The sequence below is a fragment of the Pomacea canaliculata genome, linkage group LG2 (genome assembly GCF_003073045.1).
Source record: "Pomacea canaliculata isolate SZHN2017 linkage group LG2, ASM307304v1, whole genome shotgun sequence".
Classification (NCBI taxonomy): Eukaryota; Metazoa; Mollusca; class Gastropoda; order Architaenioglossa; family Ampullariidae; genus Pomacea; species Pomacea canaliculata.
The window spans coordinates 42,131,784-42,148,681 of NC_037591.1; the positions used below are offsets into that span (position 1 = coordinate 42,131,784).

At 36.0% G+C, this 16,898-nt stretch overlaps 1 protein-coding gene across 1 annotated transcript; it reads left to right on the plus strand.

Annotated features, from left to right (window-relative positions):
* The first annotated feature begins 5 nt into the window (after positions 1 to 5).
* Positions 6 to 16,847, plus strand: LOC112558083 (calcium-binding mitochondrial carrier protein Aralar2-like). Its single transcript, XM_025228277.1, has 17 exons — positions 6 to 71; positions 187 to 255; positions 2,630 to 2,826; positions 3,228 to 3,343; positions 4,296 to 4,435; positions 5,075 to 5,221; positions 5,922 to 6,063; positions 6,425 to 6,518; positions 7,547 to 7,645; positions 8,027 to 8,124; positions 8,375 to 8,583; positions 8,924 to 9,004; positions 9,492 to 9,632; positions 10,363 to 10,501; positions 11,739 to 11,897; positions 12,328 to 12,418; positions 13,143 to 16,847. Exons 1-17 carry the CDS (start codon positions 51 to 53, stop codon positions 13,312 to 13,314), a joined length of 2,115 nt encoding a protein of 704 aa, XP_025084062.1. The 5' UTR covers positions 6 to 50; the 3' UTR covers positions 13,315 to 16,847.
* Positions 16,848 to 16,898: the final 51 nt, after the last annotated feature.

Genomic DNA, 16,898 nt, shown 5'->3' on the forward strand with positions numbered 1-16,898 from the left:
TGAGCGTCGCGCTATCACGTGGCTAGTGTCCTTCACCCAGAAAGTGAAAGATGGCGGGACTCGGCAACACGGTAAGCTAGCTCCTTACGGTGTGAGCCATATAGTTGTTTACTTTTTTCTTATGAAACAGTCCGCTAACTTTTTATGAAGTGATCAGTAACTATCAGCAATATGCATTTGTTTCAGGGTATGAACTTCGAGGCTATTTCAAAAATATGGCCTATTCTAAAGACTGTGAAGTGCGAAGACAAGAAGGTTAGTCAAGTTCATGTCTACGAGTGTACGAAAGATAAACATATTCTCTGATAGACTGAATAGGAGATAGCATTGGAAACAGTTGTCTGAGTTTTTTAAGCGTATATATTTGAAGTGATCCTTTTCCATATAATGTTATACGTGTAACAGCAAACATATGATGATCCTGTCAAGATTACATAGACAAGGGATCACAATTAATGACCTCTAAAAAGTTTGTGAGTGAATAAAGCTTAATGCAAAGGTTTATAAGAGTCATTAAAAACTTTCCAAACATAATCTAACTCCACAGTTAAGGTTTCTTAACTTTTCAAAGCCACAAAAAGACTTTGAGTTGTTAAAACGTGAAGTCCAACCAAAAAGTTAAAAGTGGGTGGGGAAACAAAAGGAACGAGTTTGGGATATTACGTGAGAAGTTAAAATCATTTTATCTTGATAGAATCCTTTTATAAGTATATAATTACATCTAACTATATAATCCTGTTCTCAATATAGAACGATCTTCTAAGTGATACACATTTTAAATCAACAAAATTTTATAATTTTAGGAACACTTGCACCTGATTGTTCTTTACATATGCTATAGTATGGAGAGTGTGGTTGTGAGTGTAAAATTTTGAGCTACAGTCACTTCATCTCCTTGTTTTTGGCTTTATGAGCAAAAAGTTTTCTGACCTGGGAAGATATCCATGTGTGTGGGGGCCGGGGGATTGGTGTTTTATACCGAGCCAGCAGCAAAGGCTATATCATGGCAAGGCAGCCAGCCCTGTAAACAGATGCCACGTGCAGATAAAAAAACGTGCCCGAGATGAGATGTGACCCCGGGACAGCCAACCTTCACTGTATTGGGCCGCCCTTTTGACCTGAGACTGTTGCATGCTGGATAAAGATGTCTCTTAGTTCTTATTACAGATAACACAGAATACTGTCACTGATAAAAAGACAGTTGTGGGTCAGTTTATAGGTCTTTGATAATTGCCAGTCTTAGTGGCAATAGACTTTGCCCAAAATAAGAAAAGCAAAAACTTGCAATTTTATGTGAAGCAATTAGAAAGTGTAAAGAATAAACACTAGCATTTTGCTACAACTTGTAGCAGTAGTAAGATGTTTCGTGAATTGAGGAAAAATGAAAAACCCATTCTTTGTCATGGACGCCGGCTCACACAAGAGCAACACACATGACATCCGTACGCATTCTTTCAACACAAAAAACGATTGCCTGAGGCTGCCCAAATCATGTTATTAAGTTGTCGAATGGCTCAGGACTTCACAGATTATAAGACACATATGCATAAATAATGATTCACCTCAACACAATACTCTATCTAAAACATCCAAACCTAAATTAGCTGATTTGTTTCTTTAAATTATCAGTGCAGTCGCTTCAGGCATGTTAAAACTTGTTTTCATATTTAAGTATCTCGTTCTTTTTAACAATTTCATGGTGTGGAGTATGTTAAAACTATAAAATAACTATTGTCAATATTTACCTTCATTGTTCTTACAATATAATGTATTAATCTATGCCCAAAGTGTTTATAGGGCATTTACTAGGCTCCCCACCTTTCAACTGTGACTGCTTTTAAGGGCAGCCAGTTCTTTCTCATCAGGTTCGTTCCTGTACGCTCAACTTAAAAATTGTTTGTCCTTCTAAACATTGAAGCAGTTTCCTCATTGACATTCTGTCTCCACAACAGGACAAATATATATGTGTGTGTTATGTGAGACTGAGTGATCCTGTTCGGTGAAGAAAAAGAAGGGAGTATAATAGGGAAGAAGCTAAGCTGTGCAGAAAATTTGCTTGTCACTTTTCCCCTTTATGCACTTTTTTCCTATTGTTGTAATAGTGCCATAAGCTAATTGTGTTTGGAATTTAAAGACCTTTCCTAACTTTTTCATTGGTGCAGTTAAGTGCATCAGCTATATTTAGCTTTGGTAAAATCTCATAATTAAAATGGAAGTGACTCAAAATATGAAGATTTAACAGTTTGTACAAAAATAAGTCACTGGCTTTTTTTTCATGCATGCATGCATTTCATTTTGAGAGCCCTGAATTTCAAGGTATCCATATTAATTACAAAGCAGGACCAGCTGCCTTTCTCCCCCCCCCCTCTCCAATTTAAACTTGCTGTCCACATATTGTAGAGAAATATCCACACCCTGTTGCATTTACAAAATCCATTATGAAATATGCAATCCATCTACACTCTGCCTTCAGTCCAGGTTAAGATGTCTTGGTTGGGACTAGGTTTATAGTGGATAGTATCAAAGGGCACTTTGATATATAAATGTTTTATTTTTATGATCATTTTCTGCAACTAAATTATAGTTTGTTAAACAATCTAACCTTCATCAGCTTATATCTGTCTTGCAGGATGATTTAATAAAACGTGCTGCCACAGAGGACCTAAGACAAGTGTTCAACAAATATGCAACCAAAACTGTTCAGGGAGAACACTTCATGACCTACTCTGACTTTATCCATGGATACCTAAAGTTGTTGAGCCCTGATAACTTTGATGAATACACCTTAAATATTCTTGCCAGTACGGTAGATACAACTCGTGATGGGTAAGCCTTTTATGGTATTTTTGTGGGGTGGGTGAGGGTCAGGAATTTGTTATGGACAATTTTGCGGAATTATGGAAGCATGTGAACTTCACCCCAAATTATGGTTTGGCCCTTTCTGGTTTTGATATTGGCTTATCGCTGTTGGTGTAGGAACAAAACGACATGCTAGTGACAAAATAAATTGTCGAAACATTGTTAATAAACTACATTTGGCCTCAGTTTTTAATGCCCAGCCTTTTTTTCCATTAAGGGAAGCTCTTTCTTTTTGCAGTCACTTTTTTAGCTTGTTTATTGTCAGTTGTATAATTACTTGCCACTGCTGTTTTGATTTTCATTTTTAACACCTCAAGCATTGTTGTAGCTGGTCAATTTATAATAATTCTTGTTTGTGGTTGTTTCAGGCTGATTTCTTTCACAGAATTTCAAGCTTTTGAAGCTTTGCTGTGCATGCCTGATGCCATGTACACATTGGCTTTTCAAATTTTTGACCGGAATGCCAATGGTTATGTAACCTTTGGTAAGTTGAATTCTTGTGCTTTAGGGGGTCTAGGAGTTTTATCCTAAACTTTAAACTGCCACTTCTGTAAAAGTGCAAAATATCTTTAAAAGCCATTGGCTATCCTTCAGTGCAAGTTGTTGCTATGGAGTAAGTTACTGAAGATAATTTGACCTTATTTAATGGGTCATGTAATCAGCTGGAAAGGGTTGTGATTGCAACAACGAGGAACAAGGTTATAGTTTAGTGACTAGAATACCACGCTAGGCCCAGATGCCCAGAAATTGGAAGGAGCTGTTAGGCGAAGTGGCAAACCTTGTCAACTACTGTGTTTTTTAAGTTGTTCCTCCAGTCGCGATAACCACTACCAGTAGGCCATCCTAAACATTGATCAGATGGTATAAATTAAGGATAAATAAATTGGATTATAATCCCATAATCTGGTTTTTGCTTTCTTTGACCTTGTCCAAAGATGCATTCCTGCATTTAAAAAATAAATCCTGTCGCCTCTGTCTTTTTAGATAACAGGCAACTAAAGGATTTTTTTAAGTGTAGCAGTTTCACTGGTATAAGCTGTTATCAGTTACATGACCTCTTTCTCTTAATCTCTTTCTTACATGAAAACAGTTTGTTTTTTAATCTAGGCCTTATTTGTGACATATAATTACCAGCATCATCTGTTTTCACTGTTGATTATTTCCCTTGAATCATTACTGAAAATTTTTTGCTGTCGGGGTGGGGGCAGTATAGTATCACCAAGTAACAGTTTATGATAAAAGGGCTTAAAGTCTTGACTCCAAAAAAGCTTTAAGAAAATACTTTTCCTGTTTAAGTTATGAAAAGAAATTTATTAAGAAACTTATTTTTTTTTTATGCATAATTTTAAAACAGACTTAATAATAGTTATAAGCTTTGGATGTATGACAACACATTTCACTGAATAGGGCATAATTGTGTTCTTTGTTTATTTCAGATGAATTTGAAAACATTATTAAACATACCACTCTCAACAGTAAAATTCCTTTCAATTTTGACTGCGATCTTATACACCTACACTTTGGTAAGGACAAATCACGCAAAGTGAGCTACCAGGAATTTACACAGCTTATTCATGTGAGTATATAGCATGAGTTAGCTTTGCCAGTGGCAATGGTAAAGTTGGTGTAATTTTACTATATTTTGAACTGATCATGTACTTTGCTCAATATCAGGTAGGGTGTCTGCTGTGTTAGTCTTGTATTCACTTCTTGGAATGGTTAGGAGTCTTTGGTAACACTTCACCTCAAAGATGCTCTCATTTGTGAGGGTTAATCTTACAGAAGCATGCAGTGGGGGGTAGTGATGGCCAAACTCCTGTAAAGATTGTACTTGCATAGGAAGCTACTGCCACTGTTTTTTGTTTTTTGTTGTTTTTTTCATTACATGTCACCAATCTCCCAAATCTAAGCATAATCTTCTTTTATGGATGAAAGTCTTCAAATAACAGCTATGGTAAAATGTTCTTGTGGCATATTGATGCACAGTCAACTGACGGAAGCATGTTAAGTCAGAGTAATTCTCTTTGTATTAAGTTTAGTTATAAAGGCTTTGAGTGTTTAATGAAGGGTAGATGGTAGTTGATGATGATGATGATGATGATGATGATGATGATGGAGTTTTGTAACGCACTAGTATCCGCATCACAAAGATGCGCTCAAGATGAGCGTTAAGTTAGTTAAGATGATGTCAATTGTTTGCTGCTGTTTTTTGCAGGATTTTCACGAAGAACATGCTGTACAAGCATTCAGGAGTCTGGATAAGGGCAAGACAGGCTACATCAGTGCTAAAGACTTTGAAGACATTATGTGTTCTCTCAAACCATATCTTCTTACCCCATTTACTCGTGAAAACCTTGTCACTGTAAGTGAAATACTTTTTTAAAAAAAGATTTTGTACTAGATACTTCTAACACATTCCGTAGTGAACTATAATTGTTGGGGAACTTCACTGTATAAGGTTTTATTCTTATCCTTACCTGTCAAAGCTATTTGTACATTTTTCCCATATTTTAATATGGGTAGTCAAGGAAGACAGAAATATGATTTTCTTTTATTGAGCCAAAACTGAGAAAGACATTTGAAAATATAATGAACAAATGGTCAGCCATGAAAAGCAAAGAACACAAGATCTTTTTTGTTGTTAAAGCAAATATATTTTTGCTTGCTAAAGAGGTCACTTCCATTTACCGATTTATCTACTTTATCTTTTCTTTTTTTTTCTGCCGACACATTGAGATTTCCTTTCCCATTCACAGTTTAGGCAGTAAAGGCTGCTGACAGGTAAAGGCTATGACAAACACAGCAAAATATATGTTAAATAATCAGTAAGCTTATATCTCCTGATTCCCCATGCAGAGTTGCTTTATTTTTATAGGCTCAAAAAGGGGAAAATATGCTAATAAGCAGAGCATGGAGGGATATAATGCAAACATGATATGTTTGTCTGAAGTCTTATCAGTGTATGCAAATATGTGAATTTTTTGGCAATAAGTTTTAAATATTTATGTCTAACAGTCTTATGGTATAAGTGCAGAAGTGTAACATTTGTCAGCAATGGGCAGGTAACTTTAGGTGGCAAGCGTCAGATGCAGATCAGCTATGCATACTTCACGGCCTTTGTCTCGCTGTTAAACAATGTTGAACTGTTTCGTCGGATATTTCTGGCTGCTACCCGTCGGGATGTTAACAAAATGGTGACAAAAGGTATATTTTGTTATTTAGTGGGGTTTTTTTTTGTTTTTTTTTTAAAGTAACATTTAAGATCTACTGCATACACTAGTTATCAGACCAAGATTAACACTATAAATACTACTCTGATATCCGTCTCTTAACTTCTTATAATTAGGAGTTTCTAGTGAATGCTTTTTAATTGTTCATTTTATTTTTAACTGCCAGTGGAACTTTTGTTTTAGAGCAATGCCATTGTTTTAAATACTAGGGAAACTTCTGATGATTAGTAATGAAGACAATGCAAATAGTTTCACAGTTTCCTTCCTTAGCAGACTTGCCAGCCACTAAATTTGGAAGTAGTTGCTTATTTTTAATTTTTTTTTAAATATACCAGAGGAGCTGCTATATCAAGCTCAAGCATTTGCCCAAGTGACTCCCCTGGAGGTAGAAATTCTGTTTAAACTGGCCAGTCTTCGTCACCAGACTGGGTGAGTAGTATTGTTTTTTCATGTCATTGTTTTTATTTCCATATGTTAGTGCCAGGCTAGACAAGTAGCATTGCTGTTTGCCTTAGCTTTATTTCATTAAACAGATTTTTTATGGATTAAAAAATCTTAGACACATTACCGCAAAGTACATTTTGTACAGCAGTTTTACAATAACAGCGTGAATATTGTATTATAGTAAAACCTCTTTATTTAGACCTTTCTGATCATGTCTACTCTTAGTTACTACCCAAAAGGTTTTCATGGATGTAGTATCTAAATAAATGTCATCTGCGCTATGAATACCTCCAAGTTCAGCCACCATCTTGCTAAACCATAAATGGCTACTTGGCATTACACACTCAGAGAACAAATCACACAGTGTTAAAGAACCTGATTTCCTTCTAAAAAAGACTTTCTTTTAAAGCCTTGTTTTGTCAGTATTCTTTGGTTTGCGTGTAGATGGAGAAGGCTGGTTAATATAAAACAGTTTGTTATTGCTCTATCCAGGGCTTCTGCTTACACAAAAAATTGCATACAGTACGCATTAAAAGTTCGGAGGACCCCTTCAATTTTCGTCAATGGGGTCCCCTTCAAATTTGGGCAAAGAACAGGGACCCCTTAAAAATCTGAAGAAGGGTTCCCTGGGACCCCAAAGAATTTAGCCTTAGCAGAAGCCCTGGCTCTATCATTCATTTAGCCTAGACCTTTTCGGTTTGGGAGGTTGTGGTCTTATGTACAATGTATGGTCATAGCAGGGTCGATTTGACTCTGGCAGGAGATCGATATAGCTGGTACAATATGGTTTTTGATCAAAATGAACTGCACCCACCCCCACTCCCCCAACCCTACTCGGACCCCTCTTAGTTACAAACTGATTTTGGTGGATTTTAGCAAGTCTTAATAGGGAGGTTTTGCTGTATTGGTTGTAACTTCTACAGTACAGATTTCAGAAACTAACAAAATGAAGCGGGTGATTGGTGAATAAAATTTGTGTGGCAGAAAGTGCTGACTCAGCTGTCCTCTTTTAGGATGCTGTCATATGCAGACCTGGATGCCATCTCTGCTCTTGGTGATCGTGAAACTCCTTTTAAAATACAGATGCAAATTGCTGAGGTATTACAAGTTTCGTGTGATCTGACCTTAGATAAAACAAGAGTTCTCTTTCACAGATGTGTTGAAGCAATCATAAATTTAATGTACATTTCTCTTCTCTTGTTGTAAGAGTACTATATTATATGCAGATGACTGGTTGCTTACATCCTGTAAGGTTAGAGGGGAATGCATTTTAAGTAAATTGAGGGCGTGGTCTATTTATGTCTTGTTTCAATACAATGTGTAAATTATTCTGAGTTTGAGTAGATTGTATTAATTAAAAGCGCCATATCAGAATCTGTCATTATTTTTATGTTATTAATGTGAACATTTAAAAAAAATTATCAAATACTCTGTGTAAGGTGCATATGTTGATGTATAGTGAGTAATTATTAAAGCTTGGCTTGTTTTTGCAGCAAAAACTACGATTTAGAGCAAGGTACTACCCAACGAACACCACTTCTTGCTGTAGCTGAACAAATGTACCGGTTTACGCTGGGTGCCATGGCTGGTGGTAAGTAGCCTTGTCACATAGCATTCATGTTGTTCAAAAGTAAAAAGGTTTATCAATATTAATGCACTTTACACATCATAGGATGACTGGCAGTAACTGTGCTACAGGCTATGGCATTTATGGAGAATCTTTGTAGAATGTTTCCTATGTTGTAGTAGGAAGAAGGCTTTAAATGTGTTGTATGTGAAACTGTTGATGCATACACTATCATTCCTTTTATGATGATCATCAACTTGTTTGTCTCTTTCAGCAACTGGAGCCACAGCTGTATACCCCATTGACCTTGTCAAAACACGTATGCAGAACCAGAGGTCAGGGTCATATGTAGGTGAGCTCATGTACAAGAATAGCATTGACTGCTTCAAAAAGGTTATCCGGCATGAGGGCTTCCGTGGTCTATACCGTGGTCTGGCACCACAGCTTGTTGGAGTGGCACCGGAGAAAGCAATCAAGCTTACGGTGTGTTTATAAATTGTTGATAGAGCTAAAACATTTCTTGTAAATCTTTCATAATTAAACTTTTATTGTTTCTATTGCTATTTTCAGTCTGGGGTGAAACTGGATTGGTGTTTAGGATTAACTGTTTTGATATAACATTTAAGCCTGCGGAATGCATCAAATACGGTAAAGAGATGGTATGTGCATTGCACGATATGGTTTATATTTATGGTTTAAAATACTACCCAATATCACATGCTTGGAAGGTCAACTTTATTATTACAGATTCCAGGTACAATTTCTGTTGGTTATTGATTAATGAAGCTCATGTTTTTTGATGCATTGCCCTGGCTCTGTGCAGGTCAATGACTTGATGCGAGACAAGCTTATGAGAAAGGATGGCTCCTTGCCTCTGTGGGCCGAGTGTGTTGCTGGTGGAATGGTGAGAACACTTTGAATTTCAGTCATTCTTTATTCTGCAAGGGCTTTAAAAAAGCTCAGCAAAAACATTGCATGTATCATGGAAAAAAAATTTTCTTCGGTGATTTTGTTTGCTCATCTTTTAATTAAAGGGTGGCTAATGAACTGTGCTTATAAATGATTTATATATTTATTGCTACACTGCTTTTTTTTACTGATGGGGCTGGATCATGTAAAATACACTGTACTCTATAGTGGTATGAAAGGCATGTATGGTAGTATGTATATGTAATGTGTATGTTAAGGCATTGTTTAACCTAGAATAATAGAAACAGAAATGCTGCCACTTGGTGTTCTTTCTTGGGTAGTCCTTTTTTTTTGTTTTGTTTTTATTTTGCATCCATTAGTGTTCTCATGTTTTCTTGATACGTGCAAGCTAATGACTTTATTGAATATGTATGCTTGTATACTGTGATTCACAAAAATGTTCTGCCTCTTTGGTTTAACAGGCAGGTGCATCACAAGTAGTATTTACCAATCCTTTGGAGATAGTCAAGATTCGACTCCAGGTGGCAGGTGAAATTGTTGGCAAGGCACGAGTTAGTGCAATTAATGTCATCAAGGACTTGGGATTTTTCGGCCTCTATAAGGTAAGTGATGTCACTCATCAAAATAGAACAGTCTGCAAATATTAGTGGAAATTCAAAAAACAACTTAACTATCACAATTTTCATTTTGGAAATTTTTTTGTGATTTTTATTTTTATTGCACTAAACTATTATTTTTTAGTTACAAGATATTACTTTCTTCATTTGAACAAATAGAACTTTGGTTCAGAAAATGCAGTTGTTGTAACCTGTGTTTCATAAAGAGGTTAAAATTTGTTCAATGAAAATAAATGTGACCCGCCACCGCAAAATGAGTTTTAAGTCACACAGAGCAGTTCGTAGCAGAGGCCCAGAAAGGTGATTTCGGTCTTTGGACTTTTTGCCATCAGATTTGTTCTGCTTTTTTTTCGTTAATTGTTTTATATTTTTGGGAAAAGGGATGCATTCATGCATTGCAGGGGGTTGAACCACCTCTTAGCCTTCTGTATAAATTTGCTTATGATTCTTTCTGTGGTGGCAGGTCACATTTATTTTCATTGAACATCAACATGCTACAAAATTGGGTTTGCTGTTTATGTAGTTTTATTAATGGGCTGTAAGGTTTTGCATTGGCTGCAGCATTGAGTGACAAACAAGGTCAGGCTGACAAACTAATAACAGCTCTGTTAGCCTGGCAATAACTTTGAGCCTTCATATTTGACTTTTGTTAGCCTTTGAGGCATGTTATGACTGAGTGCTGTTGTATGTAAAAGTTGTATAATTTTTGTTCTAGGGATCTCGAGCCTGTTTTTTGAGAGACATTCCCTTCTCGGCTATCTACTTCCCAGCATATGCACACAACAAAAAATACTTTGCTGATGAAAATGGCTACAATTCACCACAGTCTCTTCTGCTGTCAGCTACCATTGCAGGTTTGCAGTTTGGCTGTTTGTGTGCACTTGCATATATATTGCAGCTATGAGCAAGAAAATATCCTTGTGTAGAACAATTTTGGGATTTTTCAGGGATTGGGGTTAAACATCACACTTAAAGTGTACATTTTACATATAATTACATGTAAAAATTCAGTATTTCGACAAAAGATTCTGAGATTATTTATGTCAGACTGTAGCGAAGGAAAAGCATCCTAAATTAAACCTTGGAAAGCCAGTGAACTGTCTGAAAGTATCTCTGTTTTCTTATACCTGTCAGCTCTTGGTTTGTACAACTTCAGATGCCAAACACAACTTTTGGAGTGACTGTAGTGGAAGGATGAAGGCTTTCTGATGATCTAGATTAATATTTCTTTTGTGTTTTCAAAAGACAAGTGGGTCAACATTCTGAGTCAAAAGTCATTCCAAGATATTAAAAAATCATTGACTGGCTGGAGTGGACTAGCTTTCTGTCATTTTGTCTTTTCTATTGATATGTGTCGAGTTTTGATTTCTCCTAGTCATCTGTGATTGTTTTGCCATTTGCCTCTGTAATGGATTGTTATTCAGTGCTTGTGCTGCGTCATTTCTTTTCAGTCAACTTCTTCCACTTACGTCTTCTGTCTCTTGTTCTTCGTTTTGCTATCTTGCTTTGATTTTTGCCTGTACAGGATGCTGCCTCCTTTATTTACAATTTTTAACTTTCTGGCATTGGGGATCATCGTGGACCAATTTTGTCTTGAAGGGAAAGGGTCTCATTTTACATTTAATAACAGGAGGAGGTTCTTTGACTGTTAGTCTATCCTTACTTTTTATTTCTTGTTTCTTTGTGTGCTGTCCTTAAAATGGCATTTGTTTTCCTCCATGATCATTGGGCTTCTTAATGTTGGTAACAAGACATGTGGCAACTTCTCTGAGGAAACAATGTGCAACGTCGTATCAAGAGACTGTCTGCAGAGCTGAAAATCTGGACATAATAATATGTTGATTTTGTAAAGGCGCTTTTTTCCCACCATTATAGCAGGCTTAAAGCGCATACTAAAAAAAAAAGAAAGAAAGAAAGAAAAAAGTGAAGGATATGAAGAAGGTTTTTTTTTTTGTAGATTGTTCTGTAAAAATTTATTTATTTTGTGGATGGCCTTGAGCTTGCCCTTAGGGTAAGGGTAAGGAACTGAAAAAGAGACCTTCATTATTATTTTTCTGAAATCAAGACTGCATTTTTGTCCTTTTACCATAGGCATGCCTGCGGCCTTTTTTCCTACACCTGCTGATGTAATCAAGACAAGGCTTCAGGTGGCAGAGCGTGCAGGGCAAACCACTTACAAAGGCATTCTGGACTGTTGTGGAAAAATCATGAGAGAGGAAGGCCCAAGTGCATTTTGGAAGGGCTCTGCAGGTCAGTCTTAAATGTGTGTACTAATATGTGCATGCTTGAACATGATTTTAAGTAATGCTAGCCAATTTAAGAAATAATTCAGCAATCTTTCCATCCATCCCGTTCCTCCACAGCTAAAAGAATTGTAGTGAATCGAAGAAACTTTAGTGGCTTGACTGCATTAACACTGTCTTTAAGGTAACAACTTATTTTATAATAAACCCTATTCTTTACTTTTAAATTTTTTTTTTAGTTGATGTTTTTTGGCAGTTTTTTTTTAAATATTTTATTTTTTGGTGGGCACTTTTGCTATAGATTTGATGGTAAAATGCTTGTCAAAATAAGGATTTGATTTTCTGACCATTGGTTGATATAAAGAATCAGTTAATTGAGATGAATGCATGTAAAAGATTTTTTAACATTTATTTCTTTGGTTTTTATTTGTTCACAGCTCGTGTGCTTCGATCATCACCACAGTTTGGTGTGACTTTGCTTACATATGAACTTCTTCAGCGACTATTTTATGTAGATTTCGGTGGAAGGTAAGTTGATGCTTGGATATTTCAGTCACATTATATTGTGATTGTGTCATAGTGCAGAATGGTTAAAACTAGTATTGAAGTTTCCTTTAGCATAAGACATTTTGTTCCATTTTGCCTGAATGGTGTGCTTTTTTAGGGAAAATTTTCCTAAATATTATCAGCATTTGTCACTCTGTCTTGATAGTAATGGAACAGGCTTAAAAAAAGTGGAAGCTGTAGTGCTTTTAATGTAGAAAGACCCCCTTACTTTAAAAAAGAAATTTTTTTTTTCAACTGTCCTTGACAATTTATTTTAGATGAGAAAGCAATAAATTTTAGACAGAAGTATTGTGGGAGACAGATTTTTACCATTTTTAAAGGTAGTATTTCAGTGTAAGGTACTGGCTTGGGTTTTTTTTTTTTTTCTTTCTATTTTGTCATTTTTAGTTGTGAAAAGATTTACATTTCAATGTCCCTTAGCATACTACTGAAAACTCTATATGAAGTGTAGAGAATCTTCCAGTTAGCCTATAAACCTATAAATTTGACAAGTGATCAGTCTCACAAATTTATCAATCTGATTAACTGATGCCAGGGCGATTATGCTTGGAAACTGAAAATATGATTTCTTAACAGACATCCATGCATGTGCATTGTTGTATGCCTCAGACCAATCCATACATTTGGTAGCATTTTTTGTTTCACTCTAAAGTTTTTTATATCTAATTTTTTTTTTTAATTACAGTCGGCCCGAGGGTTCACAGGCCAAGAATGTTCACATGGAAGAAATACTTTCTAGAAATCCAGATCATATTGGAGGTTACCGCCTGGCACTTGCCACTTTCGATGGCATCGAGACTAAGTTTGGTCTGATGTTACCAAAGTTCAAGCCCATACCAGCAGACGCCACCCAGTGATGTGCAGTGACATTCAGTCCCATTGAAGCAGATTGATGCGTGTGGGTAGGAAGTTGTTGATGCCTCTATGAACACCTCCATGCATGGGAATACTATTGTGACATGCTGCTTGGAGATTTTTATTAGATTTGATGGAGGTTGTGACATCGTCTCACCATGATATCCTTTCCCGCTCCATCTGCCTGTCTTGAAGTTTCATGATCTTGGAAACTAATCTTCATTCACATGTTTACTCAAAACCATCCCAGGAACTGCTGTCGTGTTTCATTCCTTACCCCAAACCCAATTTTCACCTTTCTTGATCTCCTTTAACTAAGTGTGGTAATAAATGTTGGAAGAGAAGACATTAGATATAATTTAACCCTTGATATCAGTGAAATGCATTGCTGCAACAACATTGACATGTCGGACACAAGAACAGCATACAAAGACATGAAAGACGCTTGCTGTATATTATTCAGTGTAAGGATATGTTTTAAGCTCTTAACACTAGAAGGGGTAACAGTTATTATGGACTCTCCAAAGTTGTCTTCCTTAAAAAGAAAAAAATGGCATAAATACTGATGAGCAAAGTTTTACATTGAGGCAACTATAGTGGGAATGAGTTTCATGGTTCATCATGTTTCATATTCATATGAAGATGCTTTGGAGCCTGGTAAATGGCCAGTGCAACAGTAAGTGTGGGGTAGTGATATTAGTAGGACCATAACCTATTTTAAACAACTCTCTGAAAGGTGTGTCTTCCTTGGTAAATATGTTATGACAAAGCTGACCAATAGACAAAATGATATTTTCCACAGTACAGCTTGATCAGACCAAGAGTTGCAAAATTATTTATTAGAGTAGTGTTTCTGTGATGCACTGATATTCTTTGTCAGATGCACTCACACATAATGGGCAAAAATAGCAGCCCTTCGGTATCTTAAAATCATGCACAGTTTTTATTTGTGCGCATACTCAGACCAAAGCAGATGCCTACATTTCTAGATTTGACACCTACTTCCCCAAGATTTCCTTGTGGATGTGTGAATGCACGTGTGCTTTTATGTAGTTAGGATATGTGAAAAATAAGTGTTTATATCACTGCTGTACAGAGAAAGTCTACATGGGTGAATTAAGAATGTAAAGCAATCCTTTTTGGGATGTGACGTTTGAAGTAAGCAGACAATAGCCTCATGACTGGTTTTACCAAAAATGGCTATAAAATGCCTATAGCCTTTAATTGCAAAGGAAGTAGATGTTAGATCCCCTTATCTCGGACAAGATTAGTGCTGGTGTATGATTATATTGATGTGTTAATAAGTGTAATAACAGCGACGGCTGAATGTATTCAAGCTTACATGGTTCAAGATTAAAGCTCTTGTTTAGTGCTAGGATGAATGCAGATGGTGGAAGTATGCTATAATTCTTGTAAAACATTTGGTGATGATCCATGTCACTGTGCCTGGGTGTACACTTTGGTCATGTAATCTTGTTATTTGGCATGTGATAACTTTTGCCATATTTAGTGTTTGTATTCAAAATGTTTCTCTATGAAAGCAAACTGTCGTTGACTTAGCTGACAAATTAGTGTCTCGTGCTAAAGGGTATCTAGGAATACAAGGACAGACCTGTGTAAACACTGGCAAGTGAATTATTTTTGAATCAACATATGTTCTGCCACTCCCGCCATGCACACTGATTGTAAAAAATTAAAACATGCAGCTGATGGCAATTTTTGCTTTCATTGTTAACAATAATTATATAAATCTGACACAGCTAGTTGTTGAGTGTGTAGCATAGTAATAATTCAAATTGCTTTGCTGGCTTTGAATTGGAGAATCTGTTCTTGCTGCTTCGTTTCCACATTGCAACAGCAGGATTTTTTTTAGTCATACATAAATTTTGACAGAAAACACTATTTTACTGTTTACTTAAGTCATCTTTTTAAGTCACCATTTTTCTGTCAGCCTTCATTATGCTGCACACATATCCTCAAACTTTTATTAGAATTAAGCTTAATTTGTGGTTAGCCTTAGGATAACTGTGTCTAGACCTTCATTCTGTTGTTGAATGTTTCTTTTGTGCATAATGTTTGACTAAATATACATACAGGATGAAGCATCATCCTGTGTTTTGTTAAAAATTTATTTTTCTAAGATGTTTTCTGTAGATAGTGCTGCACAGTACTGCTTCTACTTTTATTTTATATGTTAGTATTTTCCTTGGCATCTGTATTATGGAGAATGTACATTTCGTAGAGGTGACCTTTTATTTATATTTCACATGATTTTCATAAATACATTACAGAGATAGAAGGATACATAGTGTGTGAAGTTACAAATGGTCTACTCAAGATTCTGTTTTGTTTTGAGGTTTGAAAAGTACCAAGCAGATTGAGATGTGGTCTCCAACACTGTACTCTGTAAACTTTATGTGCATCATAGCCTTAGCTGATTTCAGAATCTCAACCTCTAGACGTTCTTTTTTTTCCCAGGGGCCTTTCATAAAATGAAATAAGTGAAACCGCATGTATGTCAGATACACTGAAAGTTTTCAATTTTTCCTAGGTACATGATCATGAATACAACTGCCTTAATGTGGATTTCTTTTCTAATTCAAAATCCATCAAATATTGTTGCAAAACTAGATGGCTGACCCACCTGCCTCAAACAATTTAATTAGATTGTCAAATATTGCCAAAGTCCAGCATTGTGTATTGACAAAATTTTACATTTGGAGACAATCCATCTGCGGAATATTTAGCCAAAAGTTTGTTTTAATCCAAGAAAATATATTGCATATCATTTATGTGTAAGCCTTGCACAGAAGTCTTTAGAAATAGAATTGTAAATTCTTCAAGAATCACATTCAGATAGATGGCAGAAGGGTAGAGAAACCCATCATCTATTTCTTTTAATATATCTTTTTTGGTACTTTCTCATTATCCACTTGATTTTTGATTGTAAAATACTAGGAAAGTTTTTATGCACTTTGTTTCAAGTAGATTTGCATTGGACTGGGGTGTAATGACTGAGTCAGTATTGTGTGGAAAGTTTGCTTTTAAAACTGTGTTTCTGCTGTATTGTGCTTGTTGAGTTGGCAGGCTGTTTAAATTATTATCAGTGTAGTTGACTAAGCATGTGTACAGAACAGGATGTCTGTTTTCCAGCAACTTTTGTAATGCCTGCAGATTGTGTGCTCTGATATCAATTTATACATTGTTTGCTTTACAATCAAGTCCCCGTAGCAAGAGCTTAATAATGAATGTAATTCTGCCAACTTCCAGCAGCCTGGTTATGTGTCTGTTCGGGTGAATCAAGAAGACGATTTAAGAGTTGTGCATCTGATTTTATATTTATGTGCAGACGCTGAGGTTTTGTGAAAAGCATTTGTTACTGCAATAAATTCAATTACACAGGCTGTAAAATTAATCAGTTAGCTCTTGAGCCTGGTAGAACTTCAGTCTTGGTATGTCAGCTGTGAATCTGCAACAAATTCGAACTTTTTTGCAGTCCTGATACATCTACTGCCAGTAAAGGTTGAAAATCATAGATTCAGTTGTGCCTTTAACTTAAAAACTATTTGTGGAAAACTGGAAATTG

What these genes read in the sequence shown, in the direction of transcription:
- LOC112558083 (XM_025228277.1), top strand. Translation starts at nt 51, where the DNA reads ATGGCGGGACTCGGCAACACG. An exon ending in CAATGGTTATGTAACCTTTG is followed by an intron (nt 3,344 to 4,295) that starts GTAAGTTGAATT and finishes TGTTTATTTCAG; the next exon opens with ATGAATTTGAAAACATTATT. An exon ending in GCTGAGGTATTACAAGTTTC is followed by an intron (nt 7,646 to 8,026) that starts GTGTGATCTGAC and finishes TTGTTTTTGCAG; the next exon opens with CAAAAACTACGATTTAGAGC.